At 39.6% G+C, this 15,507-nt stretch overlaps 2 protein-coding genes across 2 annotated transcripts in view; one reads left to right on the top strand and one right to left on the bottom strand.

Annotated features, from left to right (window-relative positions):
* Positions 1 to 636: 636 nt before the first annotated feature.
* mrps35 (mitochondrial ribosomal protein S35) lies at positions 637 to 10,831 on the bottom strand. Its single transcript, XM_030771979.1, has 8 exons — positions 10,697 to 10,831; positions 10,315 to 10,352; positions 9,954 to 10,121; positions 8,827 to 8,887; positions 8,509 to 8,648; positions 6,200 to 6,309; positions 5,566 to 5,635; positions 637 to 1,083 (listed from the first exon to the last, which is right to left on the bottom strand). The coding sequence occupies exons 1-8, from the start codon at positions 10,824 to 10,826 to the stop codon at positions 808 to 810; spliced, it is 993 nt and encodes a 330-aa protein (XP_030627839.1). The 5' UTR covers positions 10,827 to 10,831; the 3' UTR covers positions 637 to 807.
* A 3,520-nt stretch (positions 10,832 to 14,351) lies between these two features.
* LOC115810241 (potassium voltage-gated channel subfamily KQT member 1) overlaps positions 14,352 to 15,507 on the top strand; it is a 133,666-nt gene continuing 132,510 nt past the window's right edge. Inside the window, 1 exon segment of the mRNA XM_075353560.1 lies at positions 14,352 to 14,791. Coding sequence (XP_075209675.1) covers positions 14,352 to 14,791 — 440 coding nt within the window.

Here is a 15,507-nt window from a genome sequence, read left to right as displayed (position 1 = left end):
GCAAGACAGGTAACAGGTAACAAGATAGGATTTGTTTGGAAAAAGTAGTTGGTTAGTCACTGAATGCACTTTGTTGTGAGGGAACGGTACTCCCACTCTGGGTTTGGACGAGTGTAACTTTTGATGCCCAAATGGAAAGTGCCGGAACTTCACTCTTAGGCATTAAGTTTCTTGTTTCCCAGAACGACATAAACCAGGATAGAAACTAAAAGAGTGAGTTGGTATTCTGGCAGAGCTGCTGCTGTGAAAGCATCCTTTCAGAAGTCACTTAAGTTCTATGGGACGATTTCATGGAGGCAAGTGTGTTTTGGGAATGGTTTGAGTACACATTTTGTCCAGTATTGTAGATGCAAACTATGGCGCTTATTAGCTTAATGAATATTACTTGCACACACAGAAACTAACCAGACTTCACAAAGAAAATTCCAGCCTTGTCCTTGGGGTAACTCATTATTCTGAAGGTTATCAGACACCGAACGGTTGCACTGCCATTACTACTGAAATGAATACTGTGATAAAATAAAACCAAGGGACTGCATACTTGTCATGAATACAACAATATATTTATTATTTTACTCATAAGCATAACAATGGTTATGAGTTCCACCATATTCTTGAACACAGAAAATACATAATACTTTGATAAGATCTCTTATATCTTTCCGTTTCCAGCAGTATAACATTGCTGAACAAAACTTAGCTGTGTAGCTAAATTGGTCTTTTTACAGTCCATTACCATACGTGATAAAATGTATGGGCCCAGAGGGGGTGTCCACTCCTGTTTTTATTACATTTAACAGTAGCTCCTCAGAGGTTGAAAAGTTTCTTCACAGCCTCGCGGTACTGATGTATACTACTCTCGCTCTCTCCCTCGTTGTATATGCGGCTTATTGAATCTTTGTACTCCTGGACCTCTGGCTGCCCAAGCAGTTCCTCCCTCACCACCTCCTCTTTTTCCTCCTCTTCTTTGACTGGCCGCATACGCAACAGAGTCTCAAGGAGGTTCTTCTGAGAATTGCTGTCCTCCCAGACGTACTCCTCCATGTCGGCACGAGTCTTCTCTTGCTCCCACGCCTCTGTTTTCTACAGGAGTCAGGAGACAAGAAATGGAAAAATAAACAGCAGTCCTACTATTAAACAACCTTAATTGTTATACTGAAACAAAGGCATGTCAGTATTCTATACAAAATATTCATCACTGTCCTCACTGGAGACTGGACATGGAGACTGGTTAAATATCTACTGATAGTCCTGGCATTTCTTAGCAATTCAAAAGGTTAGTCTGTTTCCATATTAAGTCTTGCTACCCACAGCTGATGACAAGCATCTGGCATGGGAGCTATCTGAAAACACTCTCCGACAGAAAGATCTACTAAGCAAGTCTACACAAAACTCAGCTGTCTCTGGGATGCGTTCAAGAGGAACTTACTGCGATGCCAAGAAACATCACAGTAATCTGGAATTTTCCAAATATAAAACACTGCCAAAAATGTCCAGATGTGTTGAGGAAGAACAGGGGGGTGCGTCTTTAACCTCTAGCTGCTCTCTGAAGCTCACCTCTCACAGAGATTGAGTTTCCTTATTCGTAGCGATCTCTGACTCAATAGCTGTCATACTACTCTAATACAAAAGCTCCCTTGTCTCTGTGCCGCAAAGCGCAGGTCAAAAAGCGGATAACCCTCTCCTCAGTCCAGGTGTTTGCATCTAATGACCATCATTACATCTATAGGGTCCTTCACATCTCTGCCGACATTGGAAACACGGAGATTACACCCGCTCCTCTTCATTTTCTGCCTTGTCCCCATTTTCTCCCCTTCACAAGCCCAAGGCCCAGCTCGCAAGAGCCTGATGGAATTATGGTGTATCTTATGAGGACAGCAGTGGTTTAGACTGTCACTGATTCAGTTAGAGGTTGATTTGATTGCATGATTTTGTTTGTCCCTGAGTTAAAAGGGCAAATCAAATGGTTTCGAGATAATGAATGCAATTACCCTTTTACATTTAAGGGGGAAAAAAGGCTAAACCGAGGACATGATAAAGGGGATTTCAAGAGTCGTTTCTCTAAAGTATACACTGAGGGCTTGCAGTGTCTGTGGTGATGGAAGCATTCCTTCAATATCGGGACATCAAACAAATACTTCAGGAACCTGTACTTAACTGTTCTCTATCTCAGTACAACAGACACCTGTATCTTATTAAATCTTTTAGAAAATTGCATATCAGTGCAAAATTAAGAACTAGACGGAAAATAACTCTCCTTAAAAGCCATGTATCAGTTATGAAGGATGCTGTTAAAACCTTAGTTTGTTTACAGTCATACCTGAATACATTTTCATAAATAAACATTTCAAGCATGTTTCATAATTCAGGACTAAACTGTGTAATTCCCAGTCAGCGCTAGCACTGGGGCTACGTTACGCCACAACAGTGTTTTCAGGTAAAATAGGTCTTGCGAAGCGAAGAGATAGAATCACCCCTGCAGCAGTTAACAATGGGCTTCTTTGTGAAGTCTGCCTGGCTTGCCACCCCCCCCCGCCACCCTCGTCATCCACACGAAGCGTCACTCGAACCGTTGCCATGAACCCCCCCTGGCAAGACCATGGCAGCCATTCTATGTGCAAAGGGCATTGGGCAGCGTTACGCCTCCTGGTCAGGACACTCAACAATAGGTGACCATGGCCTTTCCCCACTAAAACCCTGCTTTTACAGAAAGAGTGAAGGCAAGAGTTACACAACAGAAGGCTATTTAGTCCCCCCTGCGGTCAGAGCCGGAGGAGAACACAGCTACTGCTTGTTATTCTAATTGGACATTTTCAGGGGTAATCGGGACAGACTGATTTAGAGTAACGACCCAGAGACGAAATCTGATAAGAGTTTTTTTTCTCTTGTTCCTTTGGCAGTCAAAATGTCAGGGAGACAAAGCTTTTTGGCTACTGTTCAGATGGTTTTGGTTTGTCAGAGGTTGCAAAGAAAAGTGAGAGAGGGACATATCTGAAAGATTGAAATGTCATGAGTAATAAAAATCACTTTATTTTACAGTGTTTCTGACTAAGTTCTCTCTGTACATGAGAAATTTGGCACTTTCAAATTGCAGTAAATTTTCTCTTTATACTGACTTACACATAGGAAATCTGAACACACAAAGCATGAAACAACATAATGGTTCTGCAGTTACTGTTACGGGTGTGTGTGTGTAAGATAGAACAGGGTAAGATTTTACTATTTACTGGCATCAACAACTAGGAAATGTTGGTTAAATAATTAAATACATATTTAGTTACTCTGGCTGCCCTTGTACTGAATGGAACTCTAACTACTGACTATGTTACACTGCTTTTTCCACTGGCCTTATGGAATATCTCTGTGCCAAATCAAACCTCCTTTTCCAGCAACACTTTCCACTCTCATGTTGCTTATTGGTTAAGACAAATGTCAATCACTTGACAATCTGAGTCAGCACAGATTATATGGTCACTCATCAGCAGCTGAACCAGATGGAAAGATGGTCCTGCGCCACACTGCATAATTGCTCTAACCACCTGAAGGAATATCAGTGTACAGAGGACAACTCTCCAGTTGAGCCTGGACTGCTGTATTTGGTAGTCTGGCTGAGGTAAAGTTGGGAACCGTGCCCTGTTGTACACTGAAGTCTTCTGAGAGAAGAAATGATCGTAGAAGTTCATTTCTAACTGGAGCCAGTGACTTCAGCCCAGTCTAGCGTTATGTACTGCACAGATCAGACTATATCATATATACACACACACACATATATATATATATATATACATACATATACATACACACACACGCACATATATATATATATCTGTCGATTTCTAGTCTGAAACAAAGGTTTGAACTAAGAGACTGTGAGCCCCGGGCACTGTTCCCTCGCTTTCATTTTTCAATCAGCCCCTCTTTTCTCTGAGGGAGGCCAGAGTGGAGATGGCTTGTGATGGAAAACACACACTTGTATCAGCAGGCCCCACTTAAACTTTTATAAAGGTGGGATGGGGGGGACAATGGTCGTCAATAGCGTGCCCTGAAATATTGATATCTGGCTTGAAAGGGAACGGAGGCTCTTCAACTGTTTGTCCATGTAAAGCCTTTAATGTATATCCAACAACTAAGGGCCCAGCAGTATCAAGTATCTGTTTCAGTGAGACTTCTGAAAGACACTGAAAGAAACAGCCATAAGGAACTGATAACGTATATTTATACTTCGATCAGGAATATTCCCCTCCACTCATGTGAGGCAAGAATCTTCCTATGTTTTGGCTGTTATCTGCTCATTTGGGGATAATTTTTTACTCAGGCAACAGGTATATTGTCTGCTCTGGCCACTAGGGGAGATGTGGAGGATGGGAGACAGATTAAAAAAAAACTTAATAGGGACACAAAGTGGTTGAATACAACTGAGACTTTTTGGCTTGTTCTGTACAGGTGATTAAAGACTGGATAAGGGTAGTGTGACATGTCTTTCATAAAGAGAGTGTAAGTTTTGCTCACTGATGGTTATTTTTCATGACTTCACAATGTGTGAATTTTTAATGTTAATGTTAATTTTTAATCAAGAAAAGCACTGTACAGTCTTATATAAGATGACAAACTATCAAACCTAAAATAAAGATGCCTAATGTTTTCTCTTTGTGATTTTACAAAACATCCACATATGATTTTTGAGATGCTTAGCATTATGTGCTAGTCTGACTGAAAATGTTATAACATACTCTGACATAAAGCTACAACTGTAAAAGCCAAAAGCTATTTCATTTAAGCTTTTAATCTACTTTCTGCAATGACCATGTTTTATCTCAAACATAAAATGTACCCTCTCTCTCTGGTGTGAGATTAAACAGTGTGAGGTCGTAATTATATAAATATTTTATGAAGATGGTCTGACTAACAGCTAGCATTTGCCAGTCAGAAGTGAATTTGAGAAGAAGTGTACAATAACCTTTCTTAGCCTCTCTTTTTGATGACAAAACATCAGTTTTTCAGGGTGACTTTAGACTGTGTAAAGACTGTGATGTGATTGGAACAACGAAAAAACCCAGAAAAAATGCCAGGACCCACAAAAATAGGTTGCTAAGTTTAGGTAGCAAGGAGTGGCTTGCACCTGTAAACACGATTGGATATTGGCAAATCTGCTAAAGTATATAACAGTTTTGTTGAAAAAGCTGATGACTTTTCAAGCTAAAGATCTACAAAAATACTTGACCTAAAAGAAGATGACAGATGAGAGACTCATTTGTATTTGATGGTCATTTCCATCCAAAATGCTGAACCCCTCAAATATTTTAACTTGACTCTGAGATATAAGCGACCCATGAATTTTTTAGATATTGTCCTGATTTTACATCAGTCTAAACAGCATATGCAACGTCATTCATCTTAGGCTACGATTATTATTGTTTTTATTATAACATAATGCTCAGTACCAGTTAAGGGTAGTGTTATACGTTCAACACATTCTAATATCTGCAGTACACTCGTCTATGAGGAGATTGAGTGACGGTAAAACCACCTCAGTATTCACAAAAACAGGACAGCAGATGAGCTTACCCAGGACTCGTGATACAGCACAGTCAGAAGGTACATGGCATAGTCATAGTTCTGCTGTCTCAGAGGGCAACTGGCAAAATAAGGTGGGGGAAAAAAAGGGAAAATGTTATACACAGTTTATAAAAAAGCAACTTGGACAAACAAGATCAATCATTTTCTGATCAAAATCTATGTGACTTCCAATGTTTAACTGACTAGTTTAGTTAAAGGTTTTCCATGATTGCTTACCTATATTGCATTGTACACTCTTCTCACTTCCAAGAAAATCATATTGCTTGACAATGCTATGAAGCTTGTTGTGTATACAAAAGCACTGGCAGGCTAAAACATGTTTCGAAAGAAAGGCATGCTTACCTCACTTATTTCAACTGAGGTAGCCGTCACATTAAAATCAGTTTAATCAATTAAGGGGATGAGATCTAATTCATTTTCATTGCGTACCCCACCTTTAACCACTCGAAGAGAACCTCAATTCATTCATTTTCTTAACAGGATTCATTAAAAACAAATAGTAATTAAACTCAATGCTGGGTTTACACTGAGGAGACTTGTGAGTCTGAAGCAAGACAGCATTGTTCTGGTTCTTAGAGCCTGGTTCGTTATGTGTCTGTGGAGAGAGCTGAACCAGTCTTACCAGTCAGTTCTGATGGTCAGAGTATCTGTCTCTTTGCAGTATCGTTCGCCCGTTAGTTTGATGATCTTCTTTCTGGCGTGATCATCCAGGTTCAAACTAGACAGTTTTACCTGCAGGGCACAAATTAAAACCACCGTTCAGAAAACGCTCCATTTTTATGATCAATAATGTCTGAAGACTTATGCAACTCCATAATATCAGCATGGCTGATCTGACAGGTCTGAAAGAAAAAAAAAAAAATGTAAAAAAAAAAAAAAATAGAAACCCAAAGCTAAAACTGCATGTATTTGGCATTAATACAGTGAACATGGCTCAGTGAATCCATCCACCCTGAGGCTGGGTGATCTGGGGGGAAAAAAAAAAAAAAAGGCTGAGACAGAGTATGACAATAGATTAAATTTACGATTAAATTCCTAGTCGTTGTCCCTGAGAGTTCCCTACAGCATCTTCTGCTTTAACACTGATTTACTCCTGGCCCGAGCTATTTCTGGCACATATTTGTCTGGTATTGATTTTAAGAGCAAATCATATACTCTGGAAAAAAGAAAAAAAAATTATAAGGTCAACTCCACGCAGCCAAGCGAAACCTTAAAGACCCCCCTCCATCCATCAAATCCCTTCAGGGCAGATGAGAAACAAACATATCTATACTGAGGTCAATGCACACTGCGGGGGTGGGGGGGGGCTTTAAGCCCTCCAGGATATCAAACAATGAACAATACAGATTACTGCACAAGCTCTTAAAAGCGGTGTTTGATTTAATATGCACATAGTTGCATGAATGCTTGTGTGTGCGTCTTCTCTCTTGCTCTTTCTTAATACTGTTTTTTTTTTTTTGGTTTGTGGTCAGATGGAGTATTGAGAGGTGTGCTTGTTTTCCTAGACTGCAAGGGCATACAGAAAGACACACATGGTCAAAGTGGAGAGAGACCAATTTCCCTTCATTAGGTGTTTGCTCAGTGTCTCAACGCTGAAAATCAGACCACATCCTCAACATGATTAATCCTGCAATCTCTCTTCTGACTGCTGCCAGCCCATCTCTGTCTACCCTAATCCACCAGGATTAATGTCTGTCATAATTTCCACGTCAGGGTCATAATCCCAAAACAGGTGTCACACTCACACAAACACACACACACACACATATACATAGTATACAAACATAGTATACATATACAAACCAGTATACAAACTGGTACAACCCTGTTTGAGTGGAAATTACAATGAACTGCTAATAACACAATTTGGTCAAAAACCTTAAAGATTAATACATATTATCCAAACATGGAAAAAAATGCAGGCATTTCAAGAAGGATAATGCATCTCTAGGAGCTGAAAAAAATACTTATATGAAAGTACTTTGAGGGCACCTCCAATTGTGTGCTTGACTTTTCCAATAGAGTCCTGTTCTAATAATATTTTGTACTTAAAGTAACAGCTGCATAGAAACATCATGAGGATGGTATCTGATAAGATTCTAGTAGTCTTCTGTTAGTCCACCAAAGGGAAAACAAATGATCAAGACCAATGTTGTGAATCAAATCCTCTTTTGACTACACCAAATGCCACTGAGAAAGAGTACAGATCAGTTAAATTCAAAAGGGGATTATGTCTGGTATAGACTATGGCTGTGTCCGAAATGACATACTAGCGTACTGCATACTACATACTAGCCTAGTATACACTGCGTACTGCACACTACTCCACATGCTAGTATGCAGTATGGTACAATTACGAGACGTTTCGTGTAGTGCACTACACTACATTGCCATTGTCGCCGTCCGCCATGTTTTTTGAAAATTTTCGGAAGTTAGAGGTTACCGCATTGCATCATGGGATGCAGTACCCGACGAAGTGAGCTCGGGATGTATACTAGAAATTTTCGCCAGAGTAGTACATCATCCGGGTAACTGTAGTGTACTGCAAAATTTTTATTTTTCACGTACTGCATACTACTTACTACTTTTACGTCATAATTAGTATGCGAGTAGTATGTAGTATGCCATTTCGTACACAGCCTATGTCACAATCACTATGATGACATTAGCATTCAGCAGGAAGTGTTTAACGACCACAGTCGTTATATTTGCATTTCTAAACTGAATTGTCTAAACTTAGAAATTTAACATAATGTGGCTAAAGACAAGTAATGAGCTGTCTCATGTCCAGTCCTATCACAAAAAGTGATACCAAACAGTTTTTAATGATTTCTGGGGCGCTAATGACAATTGATGTCCTAATACAACTACCTAAGTAAAGTATACACTAACATGGATATTAAACTAGAAGTTAAAACATTGCATACTTACTGTGAGTGTAACTATTCTGGCATCTGGGTTTCTTAGTGAAGTGCCAGCAGACACATAGTCCTGGGTTTCCACCTTAATAGGAAAATGCTCCTCACACTTTGCATCAGAGTCCAGAGCAGCTGGCCACTCTGTGCAGAATGCTAGTCATGCACACAGAAAGAGAGAGAGAGAGAGAGAGATGAAATGAGATGGATGGAAAATAGCCAAGAGAAATGGAAACAAATAAACTGGTTACACAATCACTTTGATTACTGCCTCATTAGAAAAATACTAGGTAATCACTTGATTTTAAATGACACTGGGATACTAAATACTTACCTTTCAGAGCTTCACAGTGTTTCTTAATAGCTGGTGGTGTTAAGTGTAAAAAATTTGGGATCTGAAATAAATTAAAGAATCATTTTAGAACAGTTGAGTCTACAGCACATAAAATAAGAGAGCAAAGTCTGAGTAAACATCTGTCACTTTCTTCTAATCACCAGTGGAGACAAATTCTGGAGGCAGAAGGCTAAGCTAACGGCAGGACAGTTACTTTTTTGCGGGACTGCTATTTAACACAGTTAATATCATTTATAGGACGAGTTTAAAGGACACTGGCAGGCTGAACCTGGCTAAGATGAACTCTTAGAGAAAAAGACTGAGAAACTGTTGGGAATGCAAGCAACAGAGTTAGGCAATGAACAGTGTTGCCGTATGTGATTAAAATTTCAGTACTGCTTATGCATTCACCAGGTTTTTAGGTGTTGGCAGTGGTTACTGAAGAGGCATAAACATGTCATGGAATTCAAAGTGGAAGACAGTGGGTATCACATGTGCACCCTGACTGACATTAGAGAGATTGTTTCCATTGCCAAGTGCTTCAAAAACACAACTACATGGTAATTAGTTCCCCAAATAAAAAGACGGAGTTAGCTAAAAAAAAAAAAAAAAGGACAACTCAACCATTCTGCCCGATTATTAATTGGGCATATCATGCAATTTTCTGTTTTCCCAAACTTTCTCATGGGGGCTCCTTGGGTCAACTGATGCTGCACCAACAACCCAACAATCTCAGACAGAGTGAAGGAAGGAAAAGGCGGAGGAAGGAACAGAAATGTGCAAAAACAGGAGCAAGGAAATGTAACAGTCAGTAAACAAAACAAGACAAGAGGTGCATATTTGATAAACAGGGAAAACAAGACAGGAAATACAGTGGTGTGTTGTATGGATATGGAGTATGTGGGAGATGAGTGTTGTTAAGGGATGAACATGTAAGTAGCTGCAGACCTTCATGGCCATCTGTGTACCATTCACATAAAATCCTTCATTCAGTACCTTAAACTACACATTTAGCCGTGCAAGAACAGCTTATATACATCAAAACGATCCAAGTGTACGCCTGAAAATTTACAAAATTATACATCCATACACTGCTGCCTACAATAAGAAAGGTCTTACTCTCCCACCTTGATGAGTTCGAGGTTGCCCTTCTTCTCAGGTGGCACTCCTCTCTTCACTGGATAGCCCATACGTACAGGCAGAGGGACAGAACCAGGCCTGAAGGTCGCTGCTGTCGGGTACACACTGGTCCAGTCCTGGTCCACAGGCATCTTCTCAGTCCGCGGCTCTCCAGGCTGATATGTGAGGTGGAGATGAAGACCAGATTTATTTGTGTATTCATGATTTATAGCATGACTGATCAGATTAAAAAGCATAAAAGTTGTTGGATCTTTACAAACGTGCCAGAGTTTCTGCGTTTGAACTACTCAGAATAAAACAACGCATTAGAACCTATATGTGCTTTCAAAATACAGCCTCTTTTCTTGCCTCTCTTCTTGGTTTCCGTTGTCCTCGGTTGCCTCTACCTTTAAGTGATACAAGAAAAAGGAGATAAGAATACACATATACTGGGTTATGCAACTCTCATTACTTCCCAAACTTATTTATATTGTTTCGGCAAACTGGCGGATTAGTAGCATGCTTGGCGTCAGTTTGTTCACGATCATTTTGCATTCATTTGAGATGTAGACGGACGAGCACTGTGACAGTGACTGCTAAACCTGACGATGCCTCACTGACTTTATCCATAACCTGGCTACATGGTTGACATTGGAGCCAGTTATAAATTAGCTGCAAGTGGTTAGCTAAAGCTAGCTGGTTCTGCAATTATCCAGCGAGCTACATAAGGGACTAGAACTTAGATCCTCACCTTTATTTGCTGCTGCATTGCTTGTTGGTAGGAGTGTGGCATAGGTAGCCTTTAAGTCTGATAAAATTCGTGGAGGAAATCTATGACAGTGGTTTCCAGCTCGGATAAAGAAGGAAATTGCAGGACACATTGCGGAAGCGGCCATGGCTGAAAATGTATGGTGTATGGTGGCGCACGTAGGACAGTTTCGTATTACAAGCGGTAGGTATAATTTTGACTTCGCCTTCACAACGCCCTCAGCTGGTTACCAAGTATACATTTGAGAAAACCGGAATATTAGATCGAATGAAAGACTTTTTATCCTTGATAAACAGACGCAGAGAACGGGAGCATAGTTACGTAAGCCAATACTTTAAAAGAGGAAATAAATAAGTGGGTAAAAGTGATGGTCCCCGTAAAAACGAACAAATTAACAAACGTCATGTTTGAGCAAAAAAAAAAAAATATATATATATATATATATATATATATATATATATATATATATATATATATTTATATATATATTTTTCCGGGACCATCACTTTTACCCACTTATTTATTTATTATTATTTTAGAGACATAGATTGACAAAACTTTTAAAGTTTGTTCCTCTTTTAAAGTATTGGCTTACGTAACTGCACATACAGAAACATATAACATATGTTTTAAATCGCTTCTGCTTCGAGGTATGACCCCAGTATACAGAGAGTAATCCTCCCCTTTAGTGGAGCGTGCCGGAGGACAATCTGACATCAGATGTTGCTAGTGCGATGATGACGTGCATCAGGTGGATGATGTGTCGTGCTTGCGCTGACAACATCTCTCCACATGTTTGGCGCTCGATAGAAACAACAGTTGGTTGCAAATATGATGGAGATGAGGACGTAGAAGAAAACATGCAGGAGAAAAAATAGATTAAATGGACAGTACTATATGAGTGGGATTAGTTTATAATAACTTCATTTTCCGTCTTCTCTCCATGGTGCTGAACTCTTTAAGCCAAACTTCAGAGGGTTTGTGCTGACAGAGGAGAAAGACTCTTTTGCATCATCAACGGATTTTACGAACGGTAATTAACGTTTTAAATGTTTGTGATGTTAAAGGTGTTATAGGTGCTTTTATGATCCTAAAACCGATCAAATTCCTCCATAGGTTAAATGAATTCAGTGTGTACAAGTGCTACACTCTGTAAACTCTACTTCAGGTTTCCGAGTCGTGAATTTACACTTGTTCTATTATGATTTTGATTTTTGTTGCGCAAGCTTCAGTGCTTTTCCCCTTTGGTGAAAGATGAAGTAACGTGGTACATCTGAATGCTATTACACTGAACTCTGAGCAGATATCTTTTGCTCCCCATTAGCTTGCGTTTTTCTCCTCTAGGATCAGCTGTCTAATGAATTAGATTTAAGTAATGTTTTGTATATTTTTGTGTTTTTGTCGTGTGTGTTGAACAAAATGGAGAGATTTTATTTAAAAAATGTTGAAACATTTTATTTTGTTTAATTTGACTTTTTTTTTTTTTTTTTTTGCGAATTCTCACTTTTAGTTTAGGACAGCGCACGAGTACTGTTTTAAGTGTTGTGATGTACCCCAATATAATTAGTCTGTAATCCATTCTAACCTCACGCAAAGCCATAAGTGCTTTCTTCGTGCATGGGCTACTGGACGGCTTTGTTCTCAGTAAATGTTTCTGAGCCAGACGTGCATAGATGGTGGGACATCAGTCATAGCTTCAGTTTTACTTTGCTTATATAGTCAGTACCGTGTGATTCAGCTATCGAGTGAGCATAACCCTCGGTATATCAGCCACTGTGGGGGGTTGCTTGCAGAAGTCACACACAAACGGCAATACAAACAAAAAAACCCATATATGTATATGTATATATATATATATATTTTTATTTTTTATTTTTTATTTTTTCCTGTGACCGTTATACAGGCATATTTTGACATGGACTGACGTCACTGCATGATTTGTGTTAGATATTCAGAATGCTACATAAAACCGAACATGTTTTAGCATGTTTAATGGGTGTATTATTTTGTAGAACACTTAATTTTTTATAACTGTTCCTCTCTCAAGATAATAACAAAGTTTTATGCATGGACATGTAGTCACCGATGAGCATCCATTTCTCCTGCTCAGTTCTGTGTTTGTGAAACATTATGTGTGACAGACATTGTATGCATGCAGATTGGACAACAAAGAAACTTAATGTAGGAAACCAGTGAATTTTGTAGGCTTTCAACACATTTACTGCATGTGTTGACAGATACCCCAGCTCCTGTTTTGATTCTGCCCTTTACAAAAAGGCAATTATCAACTGCTCAGAGATCAATCGCCGTCTTTAAGGACAATTGACCGACTTCACTCATCAGACTGATGATGTGCTGTAGACTGCTTTAGATCAGAACCATTCTTTTAAAAGGAGAGCACAGTCAAGATATTTGTCAAGACAAAATTTTTCACACATAACTACTGACCAGTGCAGTCATATTTATTAATTGTGATGTCAGAAGCCATTGTCATTTGGCCTTCAACAATTTGAAGACTCACGTAATATTTCAAAAATAAGTTGCTGTTGCAGCTCTACACAATCTATACTGTAGGTATTAAAAATTGCTCATTTTTGCAACCGTGTCAATCTTATATTGGTTTTGGGGGTATTTCTATAATCACTGCTCTGTTTGTGTTGCTGCCTCATTGTTGGTGATTTGTAATGAAAAGGTATTTTCAAGCTGTGTTAAGTACAGAGTACGGGTTTGCCAAGCCTCAGAATCTCCAGTGGTGCACATCACTTCACTTCTGAAAATCCACATTCATGCTGGTAATCCCTGCCTCTTTCCCCATGCAGTATTAATAGTGTTGGATCTCTTTTGAAATCTATCTCATCTCAGTCCTCTACCTTATTTAAGCCTAGAGCCGTGGCACTCATCGCTGGCTACTGAGCTTGTGACGACCCATTTAACAAAAATCTGATTCAGTTTGCCTTTTAGTGGCCCACCTTTCTGTGTCTCATCCTGGTTTTCTAAAGGTGTACCTATACGGTTGTTCAGTGTCATCTCAGACAGAAAAGGCATTTGATTGTTATCATGAGATGTCATGAGTTATCACGAATGTTATTGTGGGTGGAGAACTCTTTTATACACAAAGCATTGCTCTGATTTGATGAAATAAAAGTTACATACTGCTTAATGTAAGACTCAGGCTAACTTAAATGAGTAAAGTTAAATTTAATTAGTAACATTTATTTGATTACATCAAGGCAATTAGTCTGCATAATGATTTCAAGCAAAGTTAACAATTAGATTTTACATCAAATGTCGAATTTTGAATTCCTAAGTGGAGAATATGTTTATTTTATTGGCACTCTTGTTCACAGAACTGCAGCTCTCTGCAGTAAATTGATTATAAGTCAGTAGTTGTTTCACTGTATTGCTGAATTATTCCTCAGAACCACGCAGCAAACTCTTGGATATAGCATCTAAGCTTTGATTGGAACTTGATTTACTGTCTGACCAATTCTGGACTTTCTCCTGCAGATCTGAGGACTACAGGAAGGTTCTGTGCAAAGGCGCTGTGTGAATTTCCCTCGGACAGACTTCTACCATAGACACCAAACTCTTGCTTGTCTCCCTTTTTTGGACAAAACTGACTTGGAACTTTACCATTATGGGAGAGAAACGAGAGCGACCGATTCCCTTGCTCTGGCGCGGACGCCGGTTTGGCTCTTCGACCGGGAGTGAGGGCGCAAAGTCCGCTGGCTTCAATGGCCATCCAGGAATCAGCAGGGGCCTGAGCGTACAGTGCAGCCTAGAGGAGGTCGAGGACATTACACACTTCTCTCCTGTTTCACTGGAACTGGAGCCAACGGTGAATAATGGATCAGGCGTTCCTGGAGGTGTACTCAGCCACACAAAAGACCTAGTGAAACAGATCGCCGACGACCAGCCCTGCTCCTCCACCTCCCTGTGCACTGGCAAGCCACACAGGGTCTGCTCTACAAAACGCTTCAAGAGTCCTTATCTTACCAAGACTAGCATGCAGGGGGATGTCTACAATTTTCTAGAGAGACCTGCTGGCTTGAAATGCTTCCTCTACCATTTCCTGGTGTGAGTATTGTCCTTCCTGCATGGACATTACTTAAATGACCCACTATAATGAGAGGTGATGTACACACACTACAACGGGCAAGTCTGGCCTTGAACATCATGTTGGCTTTGTTTGCTTTGAAGTGTGCCTTTTCACAACTGTGACGTCAGCTTTGGGGATGTGGATCTCAGTTTTTTTGTGAACCTGGGAACTTAAATTCTTTCATAAAGTTCTTTTTAGGCTACAGTTTAGCTGCAGTCTCTGATCAGTGTCATCCAAAAGTTCAGGAATTGTATTGTTGGATGATTGGATAGGATTTACCAGGGTGATATTGTGTGAGGTGTAAGTGTCCTTTTTGAAATTGGAAATTGAATAAACTGAAGTCAAACTAGAGTTTTAGCGATACACTATGGGTACAATAGGGCCTACTTCAGTCCCACTGTATAGACCTAATAAACTTGATGTTATCAGCTGGTCCTCTTCAATTCACCAACAATTTCAAAACATCTTATATACCAAAGAACCATTAGATGATTCGATAGCAAGTAGCAGAATAGATTAATGACACTTTAATATTTTCCTCAGATTGCTCTTTTGTTTGTTCTTATCTCTCTTCACCTCAAATTCTTCCAACTCTTTTGTTACCTTTTAAAAATGCCTTTGGAGGGTTTCCCAGCCTTGTGTTAATTACAGCTAATGCCATGGTCTGTAAAGAATATGTGTTAGAGTTCTGTAA

The sequence above is a fragment of the Chanos chanos genome, chromosome 4 (genome assembly GCF_902362185.1).
Source record: "Chanos chanos chromosome 4, fChaCha1.1, whole genome shotgun sequence".
Taxonomy (NCBI): domain Eukaryota; kingdom Metazoa; phylum Chordata; class Actinopteri; order Gonorynchiformes; family Chanidae; genus Chanos; species Chanos chanos.
Note: the sequence above shows the minus strand (reverse complement) of the source record. Positions and strands in the feature narration are given on the sequence as shown.

Bases quoted from the DNA above. Each gene is read 5' to 3' on its own strand.
- mrps35 (XM_030771979.1), bottom strand. From the start codon at position 10,826: ATGTGTCCTGCAATTTCCTTCTTTATCCGAGCTGGAAACCACTGTCAT. The intron at 5,636-6,199 runs GTAAGACTGGTT...TTATTTTGCCAG, and splicing joins CTGACCATCAGAACTGACTG to TTGCCCTCTGAGACAGCAGA. The intron at 1,084-5,565 runs GTAAGCTCATCT...TGACTCCTGTAG, and splicing joins TGCTGTATCACGAGTCCTGG to AAAACAGAGGCGTGGGAGCA.